General features: G+C 38.9%; 1 protein-coding gene across 7 annotated transcripts in view; it reads left to right on the top strand.

The window, feature by feature from the left end:
- Hecw1 (HECT, C2 and WW domain containing E3 ubiquitin protein ligase 1) overlaps positions 1–27,464 on the top strand; it is a 279,382-nt gene that overhangs the window by 205,007 nt on the left and 46,911 nt on the right. For all 7 annotated transcript variants that reach the window (XM_040755624.1, XM_040755621.1, XM_040755623.1 and 4 more), the window contains 7 exons: positions 996–1,146; positions 9,089–9,222; positions 10,463–10,584; positions 12,479–12,664; positions 18,796–18,930; positions 24,152–24,257; positions 26,303–26,399. In XM_040755624.1, coding sequence (XP_040611558.1) covers positions 996–1,146; positions 9,089–9,222; positions 10,463–10,584; positions 12,479–12,664; positions 18,796–18,930; positions 24,152–24,257; positions 26,303–26,399 — 931 coding nt within the window. The remainder of the gene's footprint in view (positions 1–995; positions 1,147–9,088; positions 9,223–10,462; positions 10,585–12,478; positions 12,665–18,795; positions 18,931–24,151; positions 24,258–26,302; positions 26,400–27,464) is intronic.

The following is a 27,464-nucleotide window of genomic DNA, read 5'->3' as shown; positions in this document are numbered from 1 at the left end:
CATGTACATCACCTAATCATCCGTGCTTCTGCCTTGACTCCCTCTGCTGTTTGTGATGGTTACTTAGCAACAAAGTTTTATAGACTTATTTACATATATATATATATGAGCATATACATGCATATATATGTAACAACAATTAATGATAAAAGAGCTCATATATTTGAAAAGGATCAAGGAAGGATAAATGGGAAAAGTTTCAAGGAAGGAAAAGGATGAGGGAAACGATATAATTACAATTTCAAAAAATGTTTAAAAGGTAAATTTAAAAGCTTTTATCATTTACTTATTTTAACTACATTTTTATTTAAAAATAATTTTCCTCCCTCCAGTTTGACATTTTTTGTATAGCTCTATTCATTTGGTCTGGTTTTGTTAGCCAGCCATAGGTAGGTTCAACATATACTGTAAGTTTAAATTTGATAACATGGATATTTTGAAACTGTAGTTATCAAATTCTTCCATTCACCTTCCTTAAAAGGAATTGCAATTGCTTGAGCCTGCTCAGTTTAGAAAGAAGTTTTCTGTAGTTTCACATACAGCATTTCAGAACTAAGTTAAAAGGGGCTTTAAATACAGGGTCCCTTGCAGCTTCTCCTAATCACCTTCCATTAGACTGAGTGAAGAACAGGTTCTCTAGCATCACAACACCAGTGCTTACTGAAGGGTTTCTTCAATCTTCAATAACTGTTTCTTGAATAACCAGCAAGATTTTTAAAGCAATAAGCAGATTTTCTTTAGACACTATCAAATTTAAGCATATGTCATAGTCAAGGAACTACAGTTATCATGGCAAAGTAGAGACTGAGTATATTAGCTCCTTTCTGGGAATATAGCAGTCATGACAAATGCTAGAAGACAAGAGAGGTGGGGTGTGGTCTTCATAATGAGCCACTGGTGAGTTCTGTCTCCAGAAGACCTAGAAATGGATCGTGTCCACATGGGTCGACGAGCAGTCTATACTTGACTTTTCTTGTCCTTTTATTAAATATTAGACTGGGAAGCTCGAATTGACAGCCATGGACGGGTCTTTTATGTGGACCATGTAAATCGCACAACCACCTGGCAGCGACCAACCGTGGCACCTACCCCAGATGGAATGATCAGGTCCGGGTCTATCCACCAGATGGAGCAGCTTAACAGAAGGTTGGTGATCGGTGTGGAACAAGACCCTATAAGCTTTGGTTAGATAAGAATGGCAAGACACCCCTCTTCTGCTTTCCTGCTCACTGTAAAGAAGCTGAACAAAATTAATTATGTAAGAAATTTGTTCCTGGTAAGTATCTGGAAGGTCATGTTTGGAAGTTAGTAACAGAAAACATGATAAACTTGAGTGACATTTAAACACAGGGGTTCCTCTGAATGTCTTACTGGTACAAGCAAGAAGTCAGAAATTCTTTATCTATGCCCCCACCCCCAAGAATGTGAGGATCACCACAAACCTTCCAAACCTTACATGTAAAATTATATCTGTGAGCACATTTTTGGAAGACTGGTTCACGTCCATCATAAGACTTCCCCAAAGATACAGAACTCAAAATAGTTAACATTCCAGGGATAGCTTCCACAAAAATAAAAACCATCCCTACAGAAAAATTGCCTCATAAATCACCTGTAGACTTTGCCCTTGTCTATCATCACTGTACACTGTACATAGCTATAGTTTCTCTCATCTCATAATCACTGCACACCATCACTGTGGAGTTTTTCCTCTTCTCATCACCATTGTGTACCCATAAACAGTAGTTCTTCAAAAGTTCAAAAGTCTTTATCCTAGAAAAATAAATGCCTAAAAATATTTTTGAAATGGCCTACAGTGGCTCATTTGTGTAATTCTAGATATTCAGGATGCTGAGGTGGGAGAATCTCAAGTTCAAGGCCACCTAGGACAACATGTCAAGACCCTATGAGAAACAGCAATTCTTCCAGAATCATTTTGATTAAAACACTATGCCTTCACTCTTGAACTTTAACAGATACAGTTTGGTTTTGGTTTGCAACCGTGGTTACTGTGTCCCTCGTGTTTCAGGCCAGCAACATCTCTATTTTCTTGTTCTATGAAGACAGAGTGAGCAATGACTTCAGCACACTTTCTGTTCCTAGAAGTGCAAGCATCTGACTTACGTGAGCTGAAATTGCATCCTCATCCTGTATTGTTTATTTTTCAAGTGCTAAGTTAAAGAAAAAGTTGAGAGGGACTAAAAGGAATAAAAGTCTAGGTTGAGGATATTCATAGATAGCAAAGTTTTTAAGACTTAACTGGATCTGCCTATTAAATGCACTTTTTTACCTGTTAAAAATACAGAGAGCACATGTGATGTGAAAGTTGACAGGGAAATACTTGGAGTGAAACGATTTAGTTGAAAATGGGTACAGAGAGATGAGAGAAAGTTAAGTGTGGGAAAATTAAGTATGTATACAGCTAAGTATGCATGAGGATGTTGTAAGGAAGTTTGCTACTTTGTAGGCTAGTTAAAAGGAAAAGCAAGAAACTGGGCAGATATCCCGGTGGTTACAAATACTTCCTGCTCTTCTAGAGGACCCAAGTTTGTCTCCTAGTGCCCATGTCCAGTGGTTCACATTCATGTATAACTATCTCTGGAGGATCTGACACCCTGTAGGGCTTTGGTGGGCACCTACACACATATTACCTACACTCACACAGATATTCAGACAGGCACAAACATAGACACAATGAAAATAAGAAAATAAACCTTCCAAATGAATAGATAAATAAATAAAATTAGGTAACTGGGGAGATAGCTCAGTCAATAAAGTGCTTACTGTGCAATCACCAAGGCCTGAGTCCAGATGACCATATGAGAGCTTCAGAAAACATATAAAACCCAGATGTGGCAGCATACTCATATAATTCCAAATCAGGGGAGCCCCAAATCAGTAGATTACCAAGTTTGGTGGACACCTAGTCTATATGAATTGGTGAGTTTCAGCTTTAATGAGAAATCCTGTCTTAAAGAGCCATCAAGGAATACTACCTGACATCAACCTCTAGCTACTAAACACACATGTGCACACATACACAGTCTCAGTCTCTCTCTCTCTCTCTCTCTCTCTCTCTCTCTCTCTCTCTCTAACACAGACACACATTCACTTAATTAATTTAATTAATTAATTAAAATTAATTCTGTTTATAGAGGAATATACTTAGATGAAAGTCATCAGAGCATTATTTTATTGCTTGAGTATTTAGAAGACATTTGCCTTCCATTTTTCCATCAGTAGTTGAATGCCTAAGTCATTAATAAGAACTGTAAAGGATTTTTGGTCACAGCATATTTCTCTACAATCATTCCCACAGGAACAAAGCATGTTGCAAGGAATTACCACGACCTAGTTTTATTAGTCACAAATGCACCAGATGTTCATAGGACAACCTTTCTCTGCTGTAAATCTACAGACAGAAAGTTGCATCTGAAGCAATGTGCTGAAATTGCTTAGCTAACTGAAAGGGTCATCATGCTACATGTGTAAGAGGTGTTGTTCCAACACCAAATAGTAAGCAAAGCATAAGAAATCAAGCCAATAAAGCAATATATTGGAAAAAATACTTAAACCTATGACATAAAATCAATATAAGTTTGTGGTGTTCAGACTATAAGACAAAATTCAGTCCAAATCCATTTGCAGTGACAGGAGCCCTTCCATGGAGCACACACACTGGGAGAGGCAGCCAGGGACCATGCTGGAGAGCTGCATTTGAAATTGGACAGATAAAGAAAAAGTAATTTTGAAATTAGAGGAAGTACTGTTTTTTTTGTGAAAAATCCTACTTACAAAAGTGCATGCTTCTAAACACTTGTCTTTCCCATTATTTTCAAGCAAAGGCTTGTGTGTTCTGGAAGTAGGCAACCATAAAAAGTGTACTAAAAGTACACTCACCTGTGATCATGCGTTGGTAATTTTTTTGATAACTTCCTTAAATCTACAAGGAACGCTGTCTCACTGAAAAGTGGAAATGCGTGTTAGCATTGTGAGGAGGAGTCTTCCTTGACTTCCCACATGAGTGTGATGATCAAAAGATATACCCTGAGAAATGCAGTCAAAAGTTGTAGTACCAAAAATTGCCTAGAACTCAATGCAAGATTATTTTTGAGTTACTTCCTAAAGTTGGAGATTATCTAGTGTTAACTTTCACATACATATATGAAGCAAAAAAGTCATGCTTTTTAAATATTCAACTAAAAAACTAAAACTTAACTTTAGTTAACTTTATTAATTTATATTGTTGAGATTTAAATTTAAATAGAAAAAATTCATATTACCCCAAGGTTTAAATTTTTTTTTTTTTTTGGTTTTACGAGACAGGGTTTCTCTGTATTGTTTTGGAGGCTGTCGGTCCAGCCCAGCCTCGAACTCACAGAGATCTGCCTGCCTCTGCCTCCCGAGTGCTGGGATTAAAAGCATGCACCACCACCGCCCGGCTCCAAGGTTTAAATTTTTAAAGAAATTTATCCAAATTTTATTTCAATATATATGCCATGGTTCTTATATAGTTATGACATGATGACAATATAATTTTATATTCATTTTCTCTTATTACATGTATAAGTGCTTTATATCACTGCCATGTTTTCAGATTAATATTTAAATCCCTATAAATATTCCACTGAGTAACTGTAATTTAGTACACTTAACTATTTATGTTATTGAATATTTGCTTATTGTTTTATCATGATTTTTTATTTGAAGACCATTTTAAATATTAAGTGTTGTTAAAATGTTTAGCTTTATCCAGTAAGGAGACACAAACAGCGACTCAACGATCCCACGTGGAGTTTATTGGTAGACGGGGAGGGAAAAGAGGGGTGAGAGGTAACCAACCCGTGCAGAGCAGAGAGAGAGAGATAAGATATGAGACAGAGAGAGAGAGAGACAGAGTAAGATGAGAGTAAGAGTGTAAGAGGGAAAGAGAGTAAGAGTAAGAGCAAGAGAGTAAGAGAGCATAAACGGGCAGAGGTCAGTCCTTTAAAGGGGTCCTTTGCACCTGCCTGGTTCTCACAGAACTCTGGGCTGGCCAGAGTGTTGCCTGAGTGCATCTTGCCAGGTAACAGGGCAGGCCAGAGTAATGCCTGAACCTTTCATTAAGATTATCTTTCTACCAGGGAACTCTTACAGCTGATTAACACCTTCAGCAAAGTGGCAGGTTACAAGATCAACTCAAGAAAGTCAGTAGCCCTACTATATACAGATGATAAAAGGGCTGAAAGAGAAATCAGAGAAACATCACCCTTTACAATTGCCACAAACAACATAAAATACCTTGGGGTAACGCTAACCAAACAAGTGAAAGACCTGTATCGTAAGAACTTTGAATCTTTAAAGAAAGAAATTAAAGAAGCCCTCAGAAAATGGAAAGATCTCCCATGCTCTTGGATAGGTAGGATCAATGTAGTAAAAATGGCAATCCTGCCAAAAGCAATCTACAGATTCAATGCTATCCCCATTAAAATCCCAGCACAATTCTTCACAGACCTTGAAAGAACAATAATCACTTTTGTATGGAAAAACAAAAGACCCAGGATAGCCAAAACAACCCTGTTCAACAAGGCAACGTCCGGAGGCATCACTATCCCTGACCTCAAGCTCTATTATAGAGCTATAGTCCTGAAAACAGCTTGGTATTGGCACAAAAATAGACAGGCAGACCAATGGAATCGAATTGAAAATCCGGGTATTAACCCACACACGTACGAACATCTGATCTTTGACAAAGAAGCTAAAAATATACAATGGAATAAAGAAAGCATCTTCAACAAATGGTGCTGGCATAATTGGAGACTGGCATGTAGAAAAATGCAGATCGATCCATGTTTATCGCCATGCACAAAACTTAAGTCCAAATGGATCAAAGACCTCAACATAAATCCAGCCACACTGAACCTCTTAGAAGAGAAAGTGGGTGGTACCCTTGAACGAATTGGTACAGGAGACAGCTTCCTGAACATAACACCAGTAGCACAGACAGTGAGATCAACAATTAATAAATGGGACCTACTGAAACTGAGAAGCTTCTGTAAGGCAAAGGACACAGTCAGCAAGACAAAAAGGCAGCCCACAGAATGGGAAAAAATATTCACTAATCCCACATCTGACAGAGGGTTGATCTCCAAAATTTACAAAGAACTCAAGAAGCAAGTCTCCAAAACAGCAAAGGACCCAATTAAGAAGTGGGCTGCAGAACTAAATAGAGAGTTTTCAATAAAGGAGTCTAAAATGGCTGAGAGGCACTTGAGAAAGTGCTCAACATCCTTAGCCATCCGGGAAATGCAAATCAAAGCAACTCTGAGATACCATCTCACTCCTGTCAGAATGGCTAAAATCAAAAACACCAATGACAATTTATGCTGGAGAGGATGTGGTGAAAGGGGGACACTCCTCCATTGCTGGTGGGAGTGCCAACTGGTTCAGCCACTTTGGAAAGCAGTATGGAGATTCCTCAGAAAAATGGGAATAAACCTACCACAAGACCCAGCAACTGCACTCTTAGGCATATATCCAAAAGATGCCCATTCATATAACAAAGATGTCTGTTCCACTATGTTCATAGCAGCTTTATTTGTAATAGCCAGAACTTGGAAGCAACCTAGATGTCCCTCACCCGAAGAGTGGATAGAGAAAATGTGGTACATCTACACAATGGAGTACTATTCAGCAGAAAAAAATAATGGAATCATGAGATTCGCAGGCAAATGGATGACACTAGAAGAAACCATCCTGAGTGAGGTAACCCAGTCACAAAAAGAGAAACATGGCATGTACTCTCTCATATATGGATTTTAGACATAGATCTGGGGAGTGCCAGCCTACAATCCTATTGCCAGAGAGTCTGGGAAACAGAAACTTCATTTACTGGCTGGTTAAGTACTGAGCTGAACTCAAGAAAGCCAGTATCAGAGAGGGAGGACTGATGATCAAAGGGATTAAGACTGGGCTGGTTGAACCCCCAGAAACAGCTGACCAGGCAAAGGTTAACTCTTGAATCCCAGGCATCAGCCTGGGAATCCAGCATGGGACTGATCAAGACCCCCTGAATCTGGGTGTCAGTGAGGAGGCCTAGGTAATCTATTGAGCCTTGGACAGCAGATCAGTACCCATCCCAAGTATACACACGGTCTCTGGACTCCCATAGAACAATGTGAGGTGCACTCCCACCCTGAACTCTTGGGGAAGGGTCTAGGCCCTGCCCTATATGAAATGACAGACTATGGACACCCCCATGGAGGGCCTCACCCTCCCTGGGGGAATGAGGGGATAACGGGGGGGGGATGGGGGGAGGGGAGGGCACGGGAGGAGGGGAGGGAGAGGGAGAGGGACCTCGTACTGACTTGTGAAGCAACCTTGTTTCTTATCTAAATTTAAAATGGAAAATAAAAAAAATATTATTAAAAAAGATTATCTTATATTGGAGTATTCTTTTGTGATTTATTTCCCAAAACAACAGCAGGAAATAAGCAGATTTTGGGTATTTGTTATTGATTCCTAATTTTTTTTAGCGGTGTGACTTTATATGTCAAAAATAGCTTTACTTCTGTCTCATCTTCTGGTTTGTTTTGCTGACTTAGGAGATATATTTTTATATTTCTGGCATTTTGATATGGCATATATTTTGCTTCTTGAAGAATCAACTTTTGCCATAATAATTTCTTTAAGAATTATAATTCATTCTCACATGAATTTTCTGTTCTACAGCTTTTGGTTGGCTTATTTGTTTGTTTGTTTGGATTGGCGTGGTTTGGTTTGGGAATCTTTTCTATTTTATATAATTATATTTGCATGCATGGGCAATTAAAATTATGTATTTCAGCTGACAGTATTACAGATTTCCATGAGTCTTTTATGTATTTTTAGCTCCAAACAAAACAAGTGTAGGAGGACATTCACAGGTAATTCCTGACAAAATAGAAAAGAGAAGGTTCCCTGAGTCTGTGGCTTCTGGGATCTGGGCTTCCTCGGGCTTTCTGGGCTCCATCACAAAACTGTCACCTATGTCACTCAGTTCCCTCATGGGAGAAGACTTTAATCCTATGTCTTAAAAGGAGAGTGTTTAGCCATTTGGGGAAATATGATCTGCTGTATCCATTTGGTAATTGTCCAATAGCGGCTTCTGCAGTCTTTGGCAGTGCTCTGCCCCCCAGTTAAAGCCAGAGATTTGGGCAGCTTCTAGTCTCCTGCCCTAGCTGCATTCCTTACATTCCAGCAAGATCACAGTGGGCTGTCTTTTACCTTCCTATAACTTCCCTGCCACAGAGTGGTGAGAAACATCCACACAATGCTCTGGTCACAGCATGAATTCCACACTTTGTTCTAAAAGCCCTCTCAAGAAAGTCTCAAAGTCACTGCCCCGGGCAAGAATGTCTTCTCACAGGTTATCAGAAGTGAATGATAAAATAAAAGATAGCAATCCTACAGACCTGTGTATCTCAAACCTAGATATACATAACAGTAAGTATCTCAACAGCCTCTTAGAAGCACCAGTTTCAATTGTTTTCAATTAACATAAGTTAATTGATCCTCTTACAAGCAGTTTGGAGAGCATGGTGGGGACACTTGGCTCCTTCTGGTCAGGGAAGGAATAGGGTACTGTCTTCTTTAGAAGACTGCTGCCGAAGAATGAACCAGTACAGGCCTGGACACACTCCTCACTCCTCTTAAATTATACTTGCAGGTTTGGTTAATTTGCTCTACTTCCTCCCCCTCTTCTGCAACACCCTTCCCTGTCTCCTTCCTGAACACAAGACTCATATAAACTAGATTTTTGTCATAACTGGAAGGAGCTATGGAATTTCAAAGCTAAATTTCCAGATCTAGCCAAGACTGAGTTTCCAGATCTCCCCTCCCCTATCCACCACCCTCTTGTGTACAGTCGCTAAGTCCTGTAATAGATTTGTCCAGCTACCTAGTCAAACAATGTGGAGATAGTTTTCTTATTACTTGTTCTGGTTATCTTACTGGAGTAGACATTTCTTTTCTGACATCAGTACAATTGTTTACAGGCTTTTCCAATTGCACTATTCATAGCATTAGCAAGTACAAGCTGATTCTTGTCTTTCCATTTTCTATTGTACAGGTATCAAAACATTCAGAGAACCATTGCAACAGAGAGACCCGACGAAGATTCTGGCAACCAAAGCTGTGAGCAAATACCAGACGGAGGAGGAGGCGGAAGTGACTCTGAAGCAGAGTCCTCCCAGTCAAGCTTAGGTATTGGAGGAAGGGACTCAGCCCTGGGGGTGGCATGTGATGACTGTGACAGAAATGTGCAAGTCAAGCTCTTACCCTGCTTCATGGGATAGCCATGTGATCCGCAGATAGGAGAGCAACAAATAGGGGAGAACAAGATGGAAGAATTAGAGGCATGAGTAGGACAGACAGCAAACCCTTCCACTAGCAATCTTAGAAGGTACAGACTCCTATATTGTTAGGGGATGTATTTGTTGGTGTCCTGAGGATTTCCACTTATAAATAAAATGTGATAAGTGTTCATAACCCATCTCTAATGAGTCTTGTGCATTTAGGGTAAAATTCGGTTCAACCAAGGAGGAACCTTCGCATAAAGGTCTTCTGGTGGCCTTCTTGTTCACAAAGTCCAAGAGCACATTGTTCTTACCATCTATCAAGCCTTATTTTCCTGCTTTTTTTAAAAATTTCTCTAAATCTAGCCTGATTGAGATGCTAATAATGATATTTAAAAAGCATGAAACTGGCTTCCACTCTTTGTACCAAAAACAACATATATGATTACCACAGTGAAATCTCCATAAACCACTTTCTCTTTGAATTGGGTTAAATGGTGACATATTTTCCAAAAGAGACCCAGAGACAGTCTAGACAAGAAGATATTTTAATTCTCATTCTGGCAGGTCATAGTGATTTGTGGAAACATAGATATTGGACTAGCTTATTTGATTTCTTTCTTAAACTATTTTAAATGTTTGATAATTTCACACATTGATATAATGAACTTTAGTCATTTTAACCTAAATTACCTGTTCCCATCTCCCCCACAGTCTGTCTTTCCAGAACCTTTCTTTATAATAGGCCCCCACCATACTTCCATGTTATCATTATGTGTGTGGCCCACTGAGTTTAATAGTTAAAGTTTCTTACCTGACAGCAGGTAAGAGGTTATTTACTAGCACAAAACAAGTTATCAGTGGCTACCCAAATAAAGAAAATGACATGAAACCCCTTTCCCAATAACCGTTAACTACCATGATGAACTGTGGATGGGGCCCAATCTTGAGCAGATCTTGTGCAGATAAACACAGCTATAGTCAAGCATTTTGTGCAAGGAACACTTGACATTCTTGACCTGGTCATGTCACTATGAAAAATCAAGAGTCTATTGTGGGGATCTATGTTCTGCTATGGGAAGAGACACACTCAATGTCGAAGGACTTTCCACCCAACATATTCCAGTATTTGTTTCATTGTTTTCTAGATCTGAGGAGAGAAGGGTCACTTTCTCCAGTCAACTCACAAAAAATCACCTTGCTGCTACAGTCCCCAGCAGTCAAGTTCATCACCAATCCTGAGTTCTTCACTGTGCTGCATGCTAACTATGTGAGTGCTCCAAAAACAGACAAGGTGGACTTGCTTCCTGAAAACCCAAAACAAGCTTTATGTAGAGTTTTACTCTGTGAACTTAGGAAAGAAGAAGGAATTTTTAATTATTTCATTATCATTATTATTATCATTATTATCATAATATAATTACATCATTTCCCCTTTCAGTTTCTTCCCTCCAAACCCTCCTACATGCCCTTCCTTTCTCTTTTTCAAATGCATGGCCGTGTGTGTGGGTATGTGTGTGTGTGTGTGTGTGTGTGTGTGTGTGTGTGTCTGTGTCTGTGTGTGTGTCTGTCTGTGTGTGTCTGTGTGTGTGTGTAGAACTCAAACCTTTCTTTTCCATGTGAGTCTCCCAGTAAAGAAGGGAAGATTCAGAAACTCTCCTGCCTTTATAAGGCTTTCATCAGGAACATATCAGTGGATGTCTGTTTTGTGGAGACAAATGTGTTAGACAATCAGTCTTATGAGACAGGTCAAACCCAAACTGAGAGAGAACAGGGTGCCTGGGAGACGTGAAGCAGGAGACAGAGGCTGAATTGAGTCTTGCATGTTGAGAGGGAATGGGAAGAATCCCAAGCAAAGGGGCAGTATGTTAGGAAGGACACAGTGGCCAGGATTACAATGTGGCTACACTGTGGGTGCAGTGGCAGACATGGAAGAAATACTGAAGCCTCAGCAGCATAGCAAACCAAAAAGGTCCCTGTCCTACTCAGCTGGCAACAGGAGCCCATGGTGCTCTCAGAGACCAGCTCTGATGACTAGGTAGTTAGATGAAGTGTCTCTCTAGCAGAATCTCAGAGAAGTACTGAGAGGTCCAAGACTAATAGCTGATTCAACCAATCAAGTAAACGATGATCAAATCCAAAATTCAATAAGGTGCTGAGAGAATGGGGAGAATTGTCTTAGCTCAGAAGGATTGTTTGAGAAGCCAGTCAATAGTGTTTTTGGATCTCCTATATAGTCATTTAATAAGACAAAGTGAGTAACAGATGAAGACTCAAAGAATACTGAGTGGTTTCTATTTCGGGCACTGGAGTTAGTAGGGACTCTTTGAAGCAGGTTCAGTACTTTGATGCAATGATAAAGACGTGGCTGGGAGAAGAGGAAATAATTATGTTTAGTTAGAGCAAATCCACAGTGAAGTAGTGGAGAATCATAAAGGGTAACAAGTATGCCAGATACTGAGGGCTTGTAACTATATAGTGGGCTTCCTGGGAACCTTGGGGCTGTAGGAACCACTGGACCAACCTTCTCTAGCCTCCTACAGTGCTCTTTCATCACAATACATGTACACATGGCCACATGTGAGTACTCATGTGTCCCTCCCAAAACCTTCTAATAGCCTGATGATTTTTTGGCAGTCTCAGAGATATACTGAGGGGAATGAAATTTCTACTCTAAGTACACATGCACCTATGTAGCATAAAATTATAATTTGACTGACTTAGGACAACCTTTTCTTCTCATTCCCTTACCTGAAGATGTTACATAAGATTCACTAGAATGGTAGGCTTCTGAAGTCCAACTTCAATCATGATAAATTACTATCATGTGTTAGATAGATAAAAGGGTCAAAAGCATAGCTCTGTAGTCAAAGAAAAAAATGGAGAGGAGAAGAGTGAATCTCAGAGACATACAGTGAGGCCTGACAGAGGCAAGTGTGGCTAATACTAAGAAGAAACTCCCTGACAGTCAGGTAGAATTGGGCTACCAAATAGGCCCATGGGTGTTGAATATACATTTTCATGTTGAACACTATGTCTGCTTCTAAAGTCTTTATTGTTAACTCACACAAATCACCATCAAGTTGGGCTCATTATATAATGTGTGAGCACTCTGTGTTGCCAATTTCACATCTTCTTCCTTCATTTCCCCCAAACTGTCTCAGAGTGCCTACCGGGTCTTTACAAGCAGCACTTGCTTGAAGCATATGATTTTGAAAGTCCGACGAGATGCTCGTAATTTTGAACGCTACCAGCATAACCGGGACCTGGTAAATTTCATCAACATGTTTGCAGACACAAGACTAGAACTGCCGCGGGGTTGGGAGATCAAAACTGACCATCAGGGAAAGGTACGAATAATCAATGTGTGGGGCTTTCACCAATTGCTCTGGTTCACCAGTGCAGATGTAGAAGGAAGTGGGGGGAAGACTATGGGAAAGGAAGCTTACAGGTCTCAAAGATGTAATATTGACCCCAGGGAAGAAGGGAGGTGGTGACTGTCAACATCAGGTTTCTTATTCATTCCACAGTGCATGTACACTGCATTGTGAGATATTTAGCTTCTTAGCTTCTTCCTTATAGAAGCCAAACTGTGCCATTGCTGTCTAGGAGAAAAGCATATTGCTTAGTTGAGGATTTCTATCCACTTTACAACTTTAAATTTTCTATTGAATACTTTTGTTCAACAGCCTATGTCTTAGTTACTTTACTATATAACCAAGTTAACTTATCAAAAGGAAGTGTTTAATTGGGGCTTACGATTTCAAAGGATTAGAACCCATGGTTATTACAACAGGAAATAAATATGCATGGTGCTGGAGCAGTAGTTGATAGCTCACATCCTGAGACAGCATAAACACCAGGAATGGCACAAGTCTTTTGAAACCTCAAAGCCCACCCCCAGTAACACCACTTCCAACAAGGCCACACCTCCTAACACTTCTGTCCTTGTCACTGTTCTACTGCTGTGATGATACCATGACCAAGGCAAATCATATAAAGAGAAGCATTTAATTAGGGACTTGTTTACAGTTTTAAGAGCTTAGTCTATTATCATCACAGCGGGGAGCATAGTAGATAATGGAGGCAGGCAGGCAGGTGCTGGAGAAGTAGCTAAGAGTTCCATCCTAATTTGTAGGCTGAGAGAGAGACTGGGCCTGGCATGGGCTTTTGAAACTCAAAGCCGACTCCCAGTGACACACTTTCTCCAACAAGGCCACACCTACTCCAGCAAGACAATAAATCCTACTCCTCCTAATCCTTCCTTGGATCCAGAAGTAGAACTCTTAGCTACACCACCATGCTTCCTGCTATGACGATAGTGAACTAAACCTCTGAACCGTAAGCCAGCCCAATTGAATGTTTTCCTTTTTATAAAAGTTGCTGTGGTCATGGTATCTCTTCACAGCAAAAAATCCTCTAAGACATAAGTTGGTACCAGGAGCTGGGGTGTTGCTATGATAGGCCTGACTATGCTTTTGTTTGGAATAATATGGACTTTGGGATTTTGGATTCAGAAATAGTTGAATGCTTTAAGAGGGGCTTAATGTGCCATTCTAGTAGGAGCATGGAAGACAGTGGTGCCAAGACTGATTTGAACTATAGGGTACAGATCAAGAGGTTACAGAGGAGAAGAATATTAGTATGTGGCCTAGAGACTGTTCTTGTTACATTTTGGCAAAGAATATGACTGCTTTCTACCCTTCTCCAAATTTTAACTGTATTTTTTCTTTTTGTGAAGAATGAGATGAGATTTCTATTGGAATTGCATTGAGTAGGCAAGAAACTTGAAAACTGGTCGTTTTCACACATTTATTCTATCAATGAGCATGAGATGTCTTTTTTATTAATTAATTTTTCCAGCCTGATCACAGTTCCCCTCCCTCTCTTCAGTCCCTGCCAAAACCTCTCCTCCCTATCCACGTTTCCTCCTGTGTTTCTCTTCAGTAAAGGATAGGCCTCCCATCTACATCAGTCAGCCATGGTTTATCAAATTGCAGTAAAATTGGGCACCTCCTCTCCTATTAAGGCTGGACAAGACAACACAGTAGTAAAACACAACACAGCAAAACTTTTGGAATACAATGATAGCAGTCCTGTGACGGAAATTTATAGCTCTAAGTTCCTATGTTAAAAAGCCAGAAAGAACACAAATAAACAACTTAATGATACAACTTAAAAAATTGGGCAGGGGGCATTAGTAGTGCAAGCCTTTAATTCCAGCACTCCAGAGGTAGAAACAAGCAAATCTCTCAGCCTGGTCTACTGAGTGGGTTCCAGGATAGCCTCCAAAACTACAGAGAAATTCTGTCTCAAAAAACAAAAACAAAAAAAATGGAAAAACAAGAACAAACCAGACCCAAACACAGTCAACTATAAGAACTAATAAAATCAGAGCACATATTAATGAAAAAGAAAAAAGAATATAGGCAAAAACATCAATGAATATAAGAGATGGTTCTTTGAGACAATAAACAAGATGAACAGACTCTAGGCCCAACTAACTGGAAAAAAGAGAGCACCCAATTTAACAGAATCAGAAATTAATAAAGAAACATTAGAACAGACACCAAGAAATTCAGAATATTAAAACAGGATACTTTAAAGAAAAAAAGTACTCTGTTAGGCTGAAAAATCTAAAAGAAATGGATGAATTTCTACAGTCAGCCAAACCACCAAAATTAAGCCAAAAAGTCATCAGTCTAAACAGACCCATGGCAAATGATATTAAATGGTAATAAAAAACCTTCCAACTAAAAGGAGTGCAGACCGAGATAGATTCAAAGCATAATTCTACTGGACTTTAAAAGAAGATCTACAGGCAAGAATAATGCCTAGCATGAAACCAGCACTCAAAAAAATTATATATGGATGAATGACTAATTTATAGAGGTTCTTGAAGAAGAAAGAATAAAAGGAACAGCAGAAACAATTGAATATTAAATGTTAGTATCAATTTAAAAAGCAAATCTAAATAATAAAAATGAAACTTGGCTAATCTAAAATATATTCTTTAGGTCCAGCATGTTGGTGCATCCCTATAATCTAAGCATTAGAAAGGATCATGAATTTGAGGCTAACTTGAACTATGTAGATCCTGTCTCATAATAAAGTGTTCAGAGAAGCAGATTCACTGGATTCATGGTGTTATTGTAAACCTAATTAAATTATACACCATAAAGATGTACAACTATTTTGTGAATTCAAAAAAATTAAGCAAAGTAGCATCAATTCTACATCTATTCATTTTCTTGACTATTTTGACAGTTTTTTTAAGCTTTATCAACATGCAATCATCATAACATAAAAGTTACCCACAACAGAGTAAAAAATAGACACCTCAAATCAGAGAGGGAGGACTGATGAGCAAAGGGGTTAAGACTGGGCTGGTTTAACCCCCAGAAACAGCTGGCCTGACAAGGGTTAGCTCTTGAATACCAGACTGATGGCTGGGAATCCAGCATGGGACTGATCAAGAACCCCTGAATGTGGGTATCAATGAGGAGGCCTAGGTAATCTATTGAGCCTTGGGTCGTAGATCAGTATTTATCCCGGGTATATAAATGGACTTTGGGCACCCATCCAACAATGAGAGATGCACTCTCACCCTGGACTCTCAGGGGAGAGTCTAGGCCCTGACCTGGATGAAATGACAGACTATGCACACCCCCATGGAGGGCCTCACCCTCCCTGGGGAAATGAGGGGGTACTGGAGGGGTTGGTGGGAGGGTGGAGGAGGAGAGGAGGGAAAGGGAGAGGGACCTGGAATTGACATGTGAAGCAACCTTGTTTCTCATCTAAATTTAAATTTAAAAATAAAAATAAAAATTTCCCATCCAAAAACTAAACTATAGAAATCCTCACAGCAAGGACTATAAGACATGGATGAGAAAATGTTGTAGCCCAATAGTGCTACTGTAACAATAGTGTTACTGGGCTCTTGACTAGTTTGTTTTCTCTACCAATTAAACAATTAAAAAGAAGGAAGATTATCAGGCACTACATTCAAGAAATGTTAAAAGTGAAGAAGTTCTCATGCACACTTTTATTTGTACAAACTTCTCACATGTGGGAAGGGGGATTCAGAAAACAAACTCCAAACCCTTGAGAGCACTTGGGTCTTTTAAGTATTTCTTGTAGTCTATAGTATGTCTTCCTTCCCTTACTTCTGATTGGTCAGTTTAAACAAAGACAAGGGAACTGATAGGTTCATGGCTTCATGCAAACTGAGATATACCCAAGATAGATGCTGTGTATTTATGAATAGGTATGCCAGAAGGGGAGCCCCAAAAAACAGAAAATGTATGCCAGTGGTGCCTTTGTGTTGGGTGTAGGAACAGCAGGAAGTTTGCATCTCGCTTTTGCCCATGGTTTCTTTCCCTATGAGTCTAGCTGTGAAGATGCTTTTCTGCCTTCTGTATTAGAAACAAACTCTGTGGTCATCCATGGACAATGACTGAGTTCAACCTATCTATCCCTTTACCCAACTTGCTCAAATACTAAAATCCATCCTCCAGTTGGATCACTAATGGAACAAAACAAGAAATCAAAATTAGAAATATCTTAGTAAGAGACAGTGGTGAATATTGAAATTAATCAAGTGAGGAGATATAATAATTGGTGATATAAACCTTTAAAATACATAATTAAGTCCAAATAAAACACAGAAAATACATATGAAAAAGTCAGAAAAGAATATAGTAGTAGTAGTAGTAGTATCAATATGACAAGCCTGGAATAAAATAATGAGGAAGAAATGAGACCAAGAAAGAAATGTGTACAGGGGGTCAAGTTGGATAATTTGCAAACAATGACTAATTACAGTTTTTATAACTTAAAAAGAAACAGTTGGCATATACTCTTTAGAAAGACTTTTTCAGAGTCTTGCAAAAAGTAAAATAAAACAAAATGCAGTTTGTATAGGAAAACAGACAAATGCTGCAAAATAATTGAAAATAAGAGAAAGAGAATAACAAAAGTAAAGCCAAACATAACAATCATGCCAACAGGTAGACACAGCAAACTCACATTTCCATAGGCAGAAAAAACTGGGTAAGCTGTCATCTCCATAGGTGGAACCCAGAAAACTTACATAATTAAAGGGAAAAACATTTTTAAAATGGGTGACCAACACTGAATGGAACTTACAAAAGAAGTCTAAACAATAATTCAAAAAGTTTTAAAATAAAAGAATAAAATTAATTAATATCATGGGAAAAATAACAGAAAAGTCAAAGAATAGTTCAAGTCTATAATTATCAAATAGGCTCAGAGAAAAATTTATATTCATAAATAGTATGACTAAAATAAAGATGCACTATAGGAGGCTGAATGATAGCTCAGCAGTTAAGAGCACTTTCTGCTCTTGCAGGGGCCTCTGGTTTGGTTCCCAACACCCATATAATGGTTCACAACCACACAACTTGCAACTCCAATTTCAGGGAACCTGGCTCCTTCTTCAGACCTCTGTGGACACCAGGCACGCATGTGGTGTAAATATAATCATTGCAGGAAAGACACTCCTACACATAAATTTTTTTTTTAATCTCAACATTTTTAAAGATGCAATGCAATTAGCATATGGCTATACTCTCAGCACTCCAGGTGATGAAGCAGGATCATTAGTTTAAGCCGAACTAGGCTACATGGTGGGATATCTTTAAAAAGAACAAAAACTATGGCCATTAATTGGAATAGTGGCCCCAGAGAAAAGCTCTAACATTGAAAGTCATGCATACTTCTGAAATAGGAACAGCCACAAAACATTTCAGTGTAAAAAAATAAGAGGGAAGAAATGATTTGAGGAATGGAGCACTTTGAGAACAGTGCCAATTGCAATCTCATCTTCTACTTAGCTCAGAAAAAAACTGAGAATAACAGCATGCTAAAAATTCATTTATACTTTCAACTGATGTTTGGACACCAACAGCTGAGAAATTTGAATTTTGTATGTAATTTTTTTAAAAGTGTAATTAGGAAATAAAGCAACACTCAAAAGCAAATAAATAGCTTATTTATTTTGGAGGGGAGAAAGAGAAAGGGAAAACACTTTTATTATATTTTGTCTTAAAAATGAAGATTCAAGGTAAAAAAAGACATGCAAGAATGTTTATTGATTCATGATTTTCGTTTGTTTTTTCTAGACAGGGTTTCTCTGTGTAGCTTTGTAAACTAGGCCGTCCTCGAACTCACAGAGATCCGCCTGCCATAATTTTAAAGCTGTGAAGGAAAAACACCTAAAAATGAAGGGAACTGACTTACTACACAACTGTCAAATGTAATACCATGTGCTCATTCAGTTTTGTGTTAGAAGATCTTTAATGATTTGAAGAAATGCTCACAAAATTTGAAATTTTCTTATAGCCCTTTCTCCCTTAAATTGACTTTTTCCAAGTATTATATCAGAACCATAGGAATCAAAACTAAGAAAGTGAGTCCTGTAAGAACTTCCATCTCTCACAGTCTTACTGTCCATCTGCAGTCTTTCTTTGTGGACCACAACAGTCGAGCTACCACTTTCATCGATCCCCGAATCCCTCTTCAGAATGGCCGCCTTCCCAGTCATCTGACCCATCGGCAACACCTCCAGAGGCTCCGGAGTTACAGTGCTGGAGAGGTATGTTCTCTATGCCTTGAATCGTTGTTCCCAAGCCTTGGCTCTTGTTTGGGGCCACAAAAAAAAATTTCTTTGTTTTCATCATCTAGGGTTGAAATAGGCATATGCATATTTTTGCAATGGGAGAAGTTGTGGGGTGCCTTAGGCTGACCCTCTTCTTTTCTTTCCTTTGTCCAAATCACCGTTATTAAAAATCTAACTGGTTTAGCCAGGTGGTAGTGGCACATGCCCTTAATCCCAGCACTTGGTAGGCAGAGTCAGGCAGATCTGTGTGAGTCCGAGGCCAGCCTCGTTTACAAAGCTATACAGAGAAACCCTGTCTTGAAAAAACAAACAAACAAAAATCTATCTGATTTAAAGGAAACATGTCAAGAGATCTCTATATATACATAGGAGATCCAAAGAATCCTATTGTCAACCAGTTACCTGAAAATGCTACTGAAAGGCCAAAATTTCTGATATTCAGTATATGACTGACTTAGAATGTTACCTCTCCATAACATCCTGGAGAGAACTTCATTAATACAATCATGAACTAAGAATTGCGAGAGAAAACAATAGGGAGAAAAAATAAGAGGGAACCAGGTCCTTTGAGTTCTCTGTCCCCATCCTATAGTCTCTTCCCAGTTTTTACCACTTATGATTACTTCCTGGGGAACGATGAAAAGCTGCTGCCTTTCTGAAGGACCATATTCATTACCTTTCTAAACTAAACCCCATGTCCCATACAGGCTCCTTTCTCCTTTCCTCGAGCCAAGAATCAAAACCCTGCTCTTTTCTACTTCCTATCCATCCCTAATAGTGTTATAGTAAATCCTCTTCTCCTTTCTCACTGACAACTGTAAATATCTGAGACCTCTTTTCATAGAAATCATGGGGATCTCAGAAGAGGTGACCCTGAGATCAATTCCCGTAGGGAAGTGAATTACAATGAGGTAAAACATGAAAACAGCACTACAGGAAGAATCTATCTACCTATCCGTTCTACTGAACTTCCCTCTAGGTAGACCTTGCATAGCATCTACTGGAAAACTGGAAAGAGAGCAGCCCACATAACAGCCACCCCTCCAGAATGTTGATTTAGAAGAATGGCTATTTGCTGTTTGCTTGGGAGTAGGTTCTCGTGGGCTTTGAGAGATACAACTGTTTTTCTCCCAAGGAAACTCATGGCTTAATGCCAGTGTGGCAACTTGTCTTTGTGAGACTTCTTGGATGTTACTGTTTTAGCAAAGTGTTGAAGGCATGTTACATCTTTTTTTCTTCCTACACATAAAATGAGTGTGTGGTTACATGAAGAGGAATATTATATATCTCCAAACCTTATGCAGCTGCCAAGACCCTTAAGAGGGGGTGTTGGGGGTGTTGGGAGGGTAAGGGAGGAGGAAAGGGGGCTGGGATTGACATGTGAAGAAAGCTCATTTCTAATTTAAATTTTTAAAAAGATAAAAAAATGAAGTTTGAAACAATAAAAAAAGACACAGGCATATTCTCAGACAACAGAAAGCAATATCCCAGCTTCCTAATTCACCGTATCCCTCCCTGGTGGTACTTTAATAACACTTCAAAGAGTAAAGATTATACTCCCTTGAGATTATAGAGAATAAATTAAAAACTCTGCATCAACTTGAAATATCCCATTTTAATTTCTTTTTTTTTTCTTTTTTCTTTTTTTGGTTTTTACAAGACAGGGTTTCTCTGTATTGTTTTGGAGGCTGTTGGTCCAGCCTGGACTTGAACTCACAGAGATCGGCCTGCCTCTGCCTCCTGAGTGCTGGGATTAAAAGCGAGCGCCACCACCGTCCGGCCCATTTTAATTTCTTAAAATACCCAAGGTTTTCGATGTCATTGAGGCAGGTCTGTAGTAATATGAAGTAACTTCATGTAGTAAGAAACCTGGGTCCTGCAGAAAAATTTGCTAAAGATATAGATCTCTTACAATTGCAAGTACTTATCTGAAAATATAAATACTAAAAATGTTTGTGGCCAATAAGATGGATTTATCTAGAGGTGAAACACTTGGGCTCAGGTCTGATAATGGAGTTTGATCCCAGATCCCACAAAGTGGTAGGAGAGAACTAACTCAGGAGAATTGTCCTCTGATTGTCATATATGCATTGTCATATGTGTCTATGTACACACTTATGCACATAGACATACACATGCACACCACAAAAATAAATACATAAGTAAATAATTTTCAAACCTTTTCTATTCAAAAACAAAGATTGTGGCCAAAGGTACCACTTGCATTACTTGTTGTAATGATATGTCAGAATAGCTCAAAGGCAGTTTGTTTAGTATTGTTATTAGTGGCAAACTGTCATCTTTATCAACCAAGAATTAGCTGAAAGATTATCCATATTAATAAAAGGGTGTTAACATGCACCAAGCATCTTTCTGTTTCCTTTTTTATTTAAATTAGAAACAAGCTTGTTTTACATATCAATCCCAGTTCTCTCTCCCTCCCCTCCTCCCCTATTCTCCACTGACCCCCTATCCCATTCCCTATCTGTTCCCCAAGGAGGGTGAGTCCTTCTATGGGGGATCTTCAAAGTCTGTCATATTATTTGGGGCAGCCCTCCCCCGTGTGTCTAGGCTGAGAGAGTATACCTCTATGTTGAATGGGCTCCCAAAGTCCATTTGTACACTAGGGATAAATACTGATCCACTACCAGAGGCTCCATAGATTGCCCAGGCTTCCTCACCGACACCAACATTTAGGGGATCTGGATCAGTCCTATGCTGGTTTCTCAGCTATCAGTCTGGGGTCCATCACCTTCCTGTTTTCTAATTCATGCAATCCCAGTGGACTGTATTTATCACATTTTCAAGCCTCACCCATTTATCTCCCATCCCTTCTCTTCTGGTGGTTTTGCCCTGACAGGGACGAAATCAAGATGTGTGACAGGTAGAAGCTAGGAAGCAGAGAATGGGTGGTACAAAGGTATCACACCAGAAGATACAAAGACGCGGCCTCTGAGGACACAAGTACATGTTTCCTCCAGCAGAGTTCACGATTTAGGGACTCATGCTAAGTTCTAGCTTAGCATTAGGATCTCAGCATTCTTTTCTCTCCAAACTGTTATCCTCTTCCCTTAAATCCCCTGGTTCCCTAACTGTAGAGGACTATTTTCATCCAACCACTCGATTGCCTATCTCAAGCCTGTAGCCATCCAGTACTGACTCTCGACATTCCTACAGAAGAGCCTGCGTGTTGTTTGCTCTAGCTTGCTCATCGTCGGCCCACAGCATGTACATCATCAGCCATTTGCCTTTGGAGTGGCTGAAATCCATTTGGCATCTTAAACTTTTCAATCTAGGCTAATTTTCCCAGTAAGCATGTGAGCTCAGAAGGAAGCACCATTTTTCTCTGCAGCATACCTATAAGACTAATTCACCACGGGTCCAGAAATAGGAAGGAGCCCTTTCTGTTTAACAGCCTTGTTCATTTCAGTATAACCCACAACCTTACAATACCTTTATTTGGAATGAGACAAAAGGGGTCTCTTGAATTCAGGTCACCAAGTCTTCTCAAGCTGAAATTTCAGATGTATCTATTTCAACCATTTCTATCTATTACCCATCCACATATAAGTGGTCTTCAAGAATTTTGATCATTGATCTATATCAATTAACATGAACTGTAATAATTCCCTCCAAGAAAAAGATCCACATCATTTCAGTCCCAGAAAAGCTTTTACATGTCTATTAATTGATGAAGAAAATACAGAGACTAGTACTGCATAACCATTTTAGTAAAGCTCTTCCACTGCTTTGAGTTGTGTCCGTTTGCTTGAGATTGATGTGTGCTGATGCAGGGCCAGCTTTGAAGGCTGGTTTCTAACCACAGCAGCTGAGCAGAGCTCAATGCAAAGGGAAAAGAAAACCAGTGGGGCACAGAATCTTATTCCTTGTCTCTCAAGTAAGCTACAGGCAATGGGAAGAAGCAGAAAGGGGAAAGTGATGGGTTCACAACCTGACTAGAAGAGAAACCAAGAGAGCTGTGGTCAGATACTGAACTGGCAGCACACTGTGTACCAGGGATACTGTTAATGTCACTACAGAGTATGGAAGTATGGCTTAAAGTTGTACTAGCAAGTGCCATATCTTGAGGGAAGCGATTCTTTGGGGGACTAGCTGTTTTATCTCTTTTTAAATGTTCTTATCAACAGTCTCAAATACATTGAGGTTTACTTACCATACTTTTCAAATATTACACTGTAGCTGATATACCTGATATATATTCCAAAGGGGAAAATCTATATTGTCTTGGACTCTTTTTTCTGCTTGTTTACTTTGTTTCTGAGAAAGTATCTCACCCAACAACCTGGACTGCTTGAGAACTAGGCTAGCCTCCAGCTTCTTATCTCCTGCTTCCATTTCTAGACATCAAGAGTTACAGTTATGCTCCACAATGCTGGGCTTTAAGGTCTTAAGGAACAAAAATATATATGGACTCATGGTAGAAAATTATCATGTTTTAGACCTTAGGGGATATTTTCAATTTTCAAAATTGACCTAAGTTTCAACAATCATCATAAATATGAATATTAAGCTAAGCAAATACATTTGTCACAGAAAGTTTTGTCTAAATTTCCAACACAAGCCAATGTTTTTGATGCAGCCTGGTAGTGGGGTTTGATATAAACAAACACCATACAGTCAAATATTAGTTAAAATCCCTGTTCTCACTCCCACAGTTGAAAACTTTGGATAAATTTACCTTTTAGGAACCTTAGATTTTATATGTATGAAGTTGTGGTAATCAAAACACAATGTAGAAAGAAACCAGAGCAGTGATTGAAACAATGGATTATAGACTAAGAGAGCTATTTGAGAACAGTCAACATTACCTAAAGAGCAGGTGCATCCCATGCTTGCTATTAAAGTTCAACACCAAATCTCTGAAAAGAAAATCATAGACTTATGTTTCTATTGGTGCTTACAGAGAACTTATTTCTCTGTTTCTGGTCAGTACATTGATTAATATCCATGACATTTAACACACTCACTTTTACAGAACATAAAGTAACATATCCAACATTCCTTTTACTCAGTTTTTAATATTTGCTTGGTTTTCACCATGAAGGATTTTAACTTTACTTTCTGAATCTAGGTGATGCCAACATGTTTTAACTTTTTATGCAGAAAAAAATTGGTTTTAAAGGAAAATACGTAATTGATGACAGATTTCCAATATTATACTTTTATTTTAAATTAGGCCTCAGAAGTCTCCAGAAACAGAGGAGCATCTTTGCTGGCCAGGCCAGGACACAGCCTAATAGCTGCTATTCGAAGCCAACATCAACATGAATCATTGCCACTGGGTATGTATCCTAAGCTGTTGAGCCTCTAGCAACCCAATTGATGTCCCTATCATGAGACCCTTAATAGTGCTACATTTTCTTTCTCTTTTTTTTTTCATTTTGAGGCAGGTTCTCACTGTGTACACTTAGCTAACCTGACACCTACAATGTAGAGTAGTCTATCTTAAAACAATCAAGATAAACCTCACTATCCCGTGCACCAGCATGCCTGGCCTCTCCTCTTTCATGACACTTCCCAGATTTTGCTCTCTTTCTCCTCACTTTCAGCAATCTTCTCTTCTAGATCCTCATACCCTTTCTTCTTCATTTTATTCAATAGTCAATTTAACCCAGAAATACAGCATTTAAGTGAAACAGTTGATTCATTCTCTTGTTGCTGTAAGCAAGATTTTGCTTTGTTTTGTTTGTTTATTGTTACACCAAGGATTGAATGTAGATTATATGCTAGGCAAATATTCTACCACTAAGCCATATCTCCATATTTTAGTTTTTTGTGACATAGCCTCACTAAGTTATTAAGGCTGGACTTCCTCTATAGTCCAGGCAGGCACTGGGTCATCATGATCTCCCTGCCTTAGCTATTAGAGTGGACATTTGCCACTACACCCAGCTACCTGTAGGTGCTGGTTTTTAAATGTAGCGATTTTAATTTATCTTTAAGAAGTTTGTATATGTATACAATGCATTTTGTTCATTATCTACCTACCAGTCTCCCTTCCAACTCCTCTCAACCCCTTCTCATGTTTAACCCACTATGACCAATTATGCTGCCCATCTACACATGGGTGTGGGGCCATCTGCTGGACAATGTGCAACCTACCAAAGGACACACTGGTGAAAAATTGGCTCTCCCTCTCCTACCAGCCATCAACTGCTAATAACTCCTCAGTTATGGATAGGGTCTGATGAGCCCCTCCCCATACATGCTGGAATGTTGACTAGTTTGATTTTATTTAGGTCTTGTATAGGCAACTACAGCTGCTGTAAGTTTGTAGTAGCCCTGTCATATCCAGAAGACATTGTTTTGTCCTGTCTTTTCCAACCTCATGACTGTTAGGATCTTTCTGCCCCATTTTCTGTGATGTATTTTGATCCTTGAGTGGTGGAAGTGTGTTACAAATGTCCCATTTAGGGCTGAGTGCTCCATAATCACCTATCTCTGCGTTTTGACCAGTTGTGAGTCTCTGCACTAACCTCTGTCCACAGCAAAAAGAAAAGAAACTGCACTCCTTTAAAGATAAAAGTAAAAAGGTAGTTTGATACTATGCCCATTTATCAACATAATAATACTGGGTTCTTCCCCAGGCCTGTGACCTCACAAGCCATATTCTTCATCAGGTTTAGAATTCCAGACTAGAGTTCACTCCTGTAGAGCAGGTCCTAAATCAATTGTAGAAAGTGGCTGATGACATGATGACACTCTTGTCATATTCATGCCACCATTGCACCAATGGGAATTCTTGGTTTACAGCTGGATAAGATTGTTGTTCTGTGTGCTCTTTAACCTATGCCTCCCTTTCCACATATGTATGAGGAAAGCTTGCACAGTCATCATTACCAACCTCAACTATTTAACTTCAAAACACTTATATTAAGCAAAATGATATGAGAGAATGTGGATATGTGTATTTTCATCCCTGTGACTGGAAAATCAGCATGTAACCATCAACACAAAGCAAGTGTCAAACACTCAAAAAAAGGATTTTTTTTGAGCTACAAAGGATTTTTTCATAGTAACTTTGGAAAAGAACCACGAAGGCTAAATAGAATAAATACAGACATTCTCACAGGAGAGCTGTTCTAATCTTCATCTTCCATCTAGATGTAAATGGTGTAACACCTTACACATGACCTGTGACTTACAGATTCCTTCTCAGACTGATCTCTTCTACTTATCTTTTAAGATAATAATGCTATGTTGTCCTGTTTTTATGCATGAGCTTTATCTCATTAAGAGTACTTCAAAGGTCTACATTATTCCTTAGGATCAAGTGGGCATTTTATAGTCATCTACATCAACCACTGTTCTGCATCTTTTGTTTCAGCATATAATGACAAGATTGTGGCATTTCTTCGCCAGCCAAACATTTTTGAAATGCTACAAGAACGTCAGCCAAGCTTGGCAAGAAACCACACACTCAGGTAGGGTTCATTTTCCATCCCTAGAACACTTGATCCTTCTAGTCTTTTTCCAGGTGAAAAGCAACACTATGGAGAGGGACTCACTGAGGCTTATGACACCTTCCATTCCTGCATAGAAGTTTTAAGTTGAATCCTGAAAAGGAAGGGCCCAGTGTCCTGGATTTCTCAGAGAAGACAGTCCTATTCCTTTATATAATGTTAAAATTCTTTCCACTGATTTGGAGGAAAAAAGAAAGGAAACAACATAGTTTTCATTAAAGATTGCTTATATAAAGCACCATCTAAATACTTTTGTTTTGAAATATACTTAATGATGAAGCAATTAGGTGAAAAGTTTCAAAAATAAGCACACAAAGTATTATGTGTATTCTAATTACTTAAATCCTAGTCTATATGTCATGTTTAATATTTTTATTTTTGAGATTTTAATATAATTATATCATTTCCATCTTCCCTTCAAAGCCTCTAATATACCCCTTCTTTCTCTCTTTCAGATTCATGGCCTTATTTTTTTATTATTTGCTGTTACATACATACATGTATATACATACATATTCATAAATACATAAATACAACCCGTTCAACCTGTATAATGTTATTTGTATGTATCTTCAGAGCAAGTGACTTAGTATTGTATAAGTAGCTTCTGTGTCTTTCTCTGGGGAATACTATTTCTCCTGCTCTTAGCATTCCTTAGTTACCTGTAGTTCTTAGTTTAGGGTTGAGGTACTAGTGTCATCCTGTTCATCTCATATTTAGGCAGTTATGTTAGTGAGACATTACTAAGAGACAGCAAACTCCCTGTTTTTCTGGCCTCTACAATCTTTCCATTCATTCTTTTGCAGTGATCCCTGAGCCTTAGTTGCAAGGAGTTGTGTTGTAGATGTATCAGTTGGGACTGAGCTCCACAACTCTGCAATTTGACTGGTTGGGATTATCTGTAATAGTTTTTACCTGTTGCAAACAGAAGTTGCTTTGAGAAGAGGTGAGGACTACACTTATTCATGGGTACAAAGACATTTATAATGCAGTTTGGATTACACCAGCTTAGTAAGGAAGCAGCTT

Source organism: Mesocricetus auratus, unplaced genomic scaffold, assembly GCF_017639785.1.
Source record: "Mesocricetus auratus isolate SY011 unplaced genomic scaffold, BCM_Maur_2.0 Super-Scaffold_100013, whole genome shotgun sequence".
Taxonomy (NCBI): Eukaryota; Metazoa; Chordata; class Mammalia; order Rodentia; family Cricetidae; genus Mesocricetus; species Mesocricetus auratus.
Note: the sequence above shows the minus strand (reverse complement) of the source record. Positions and strands in the feature narration are given on the sequence as shown.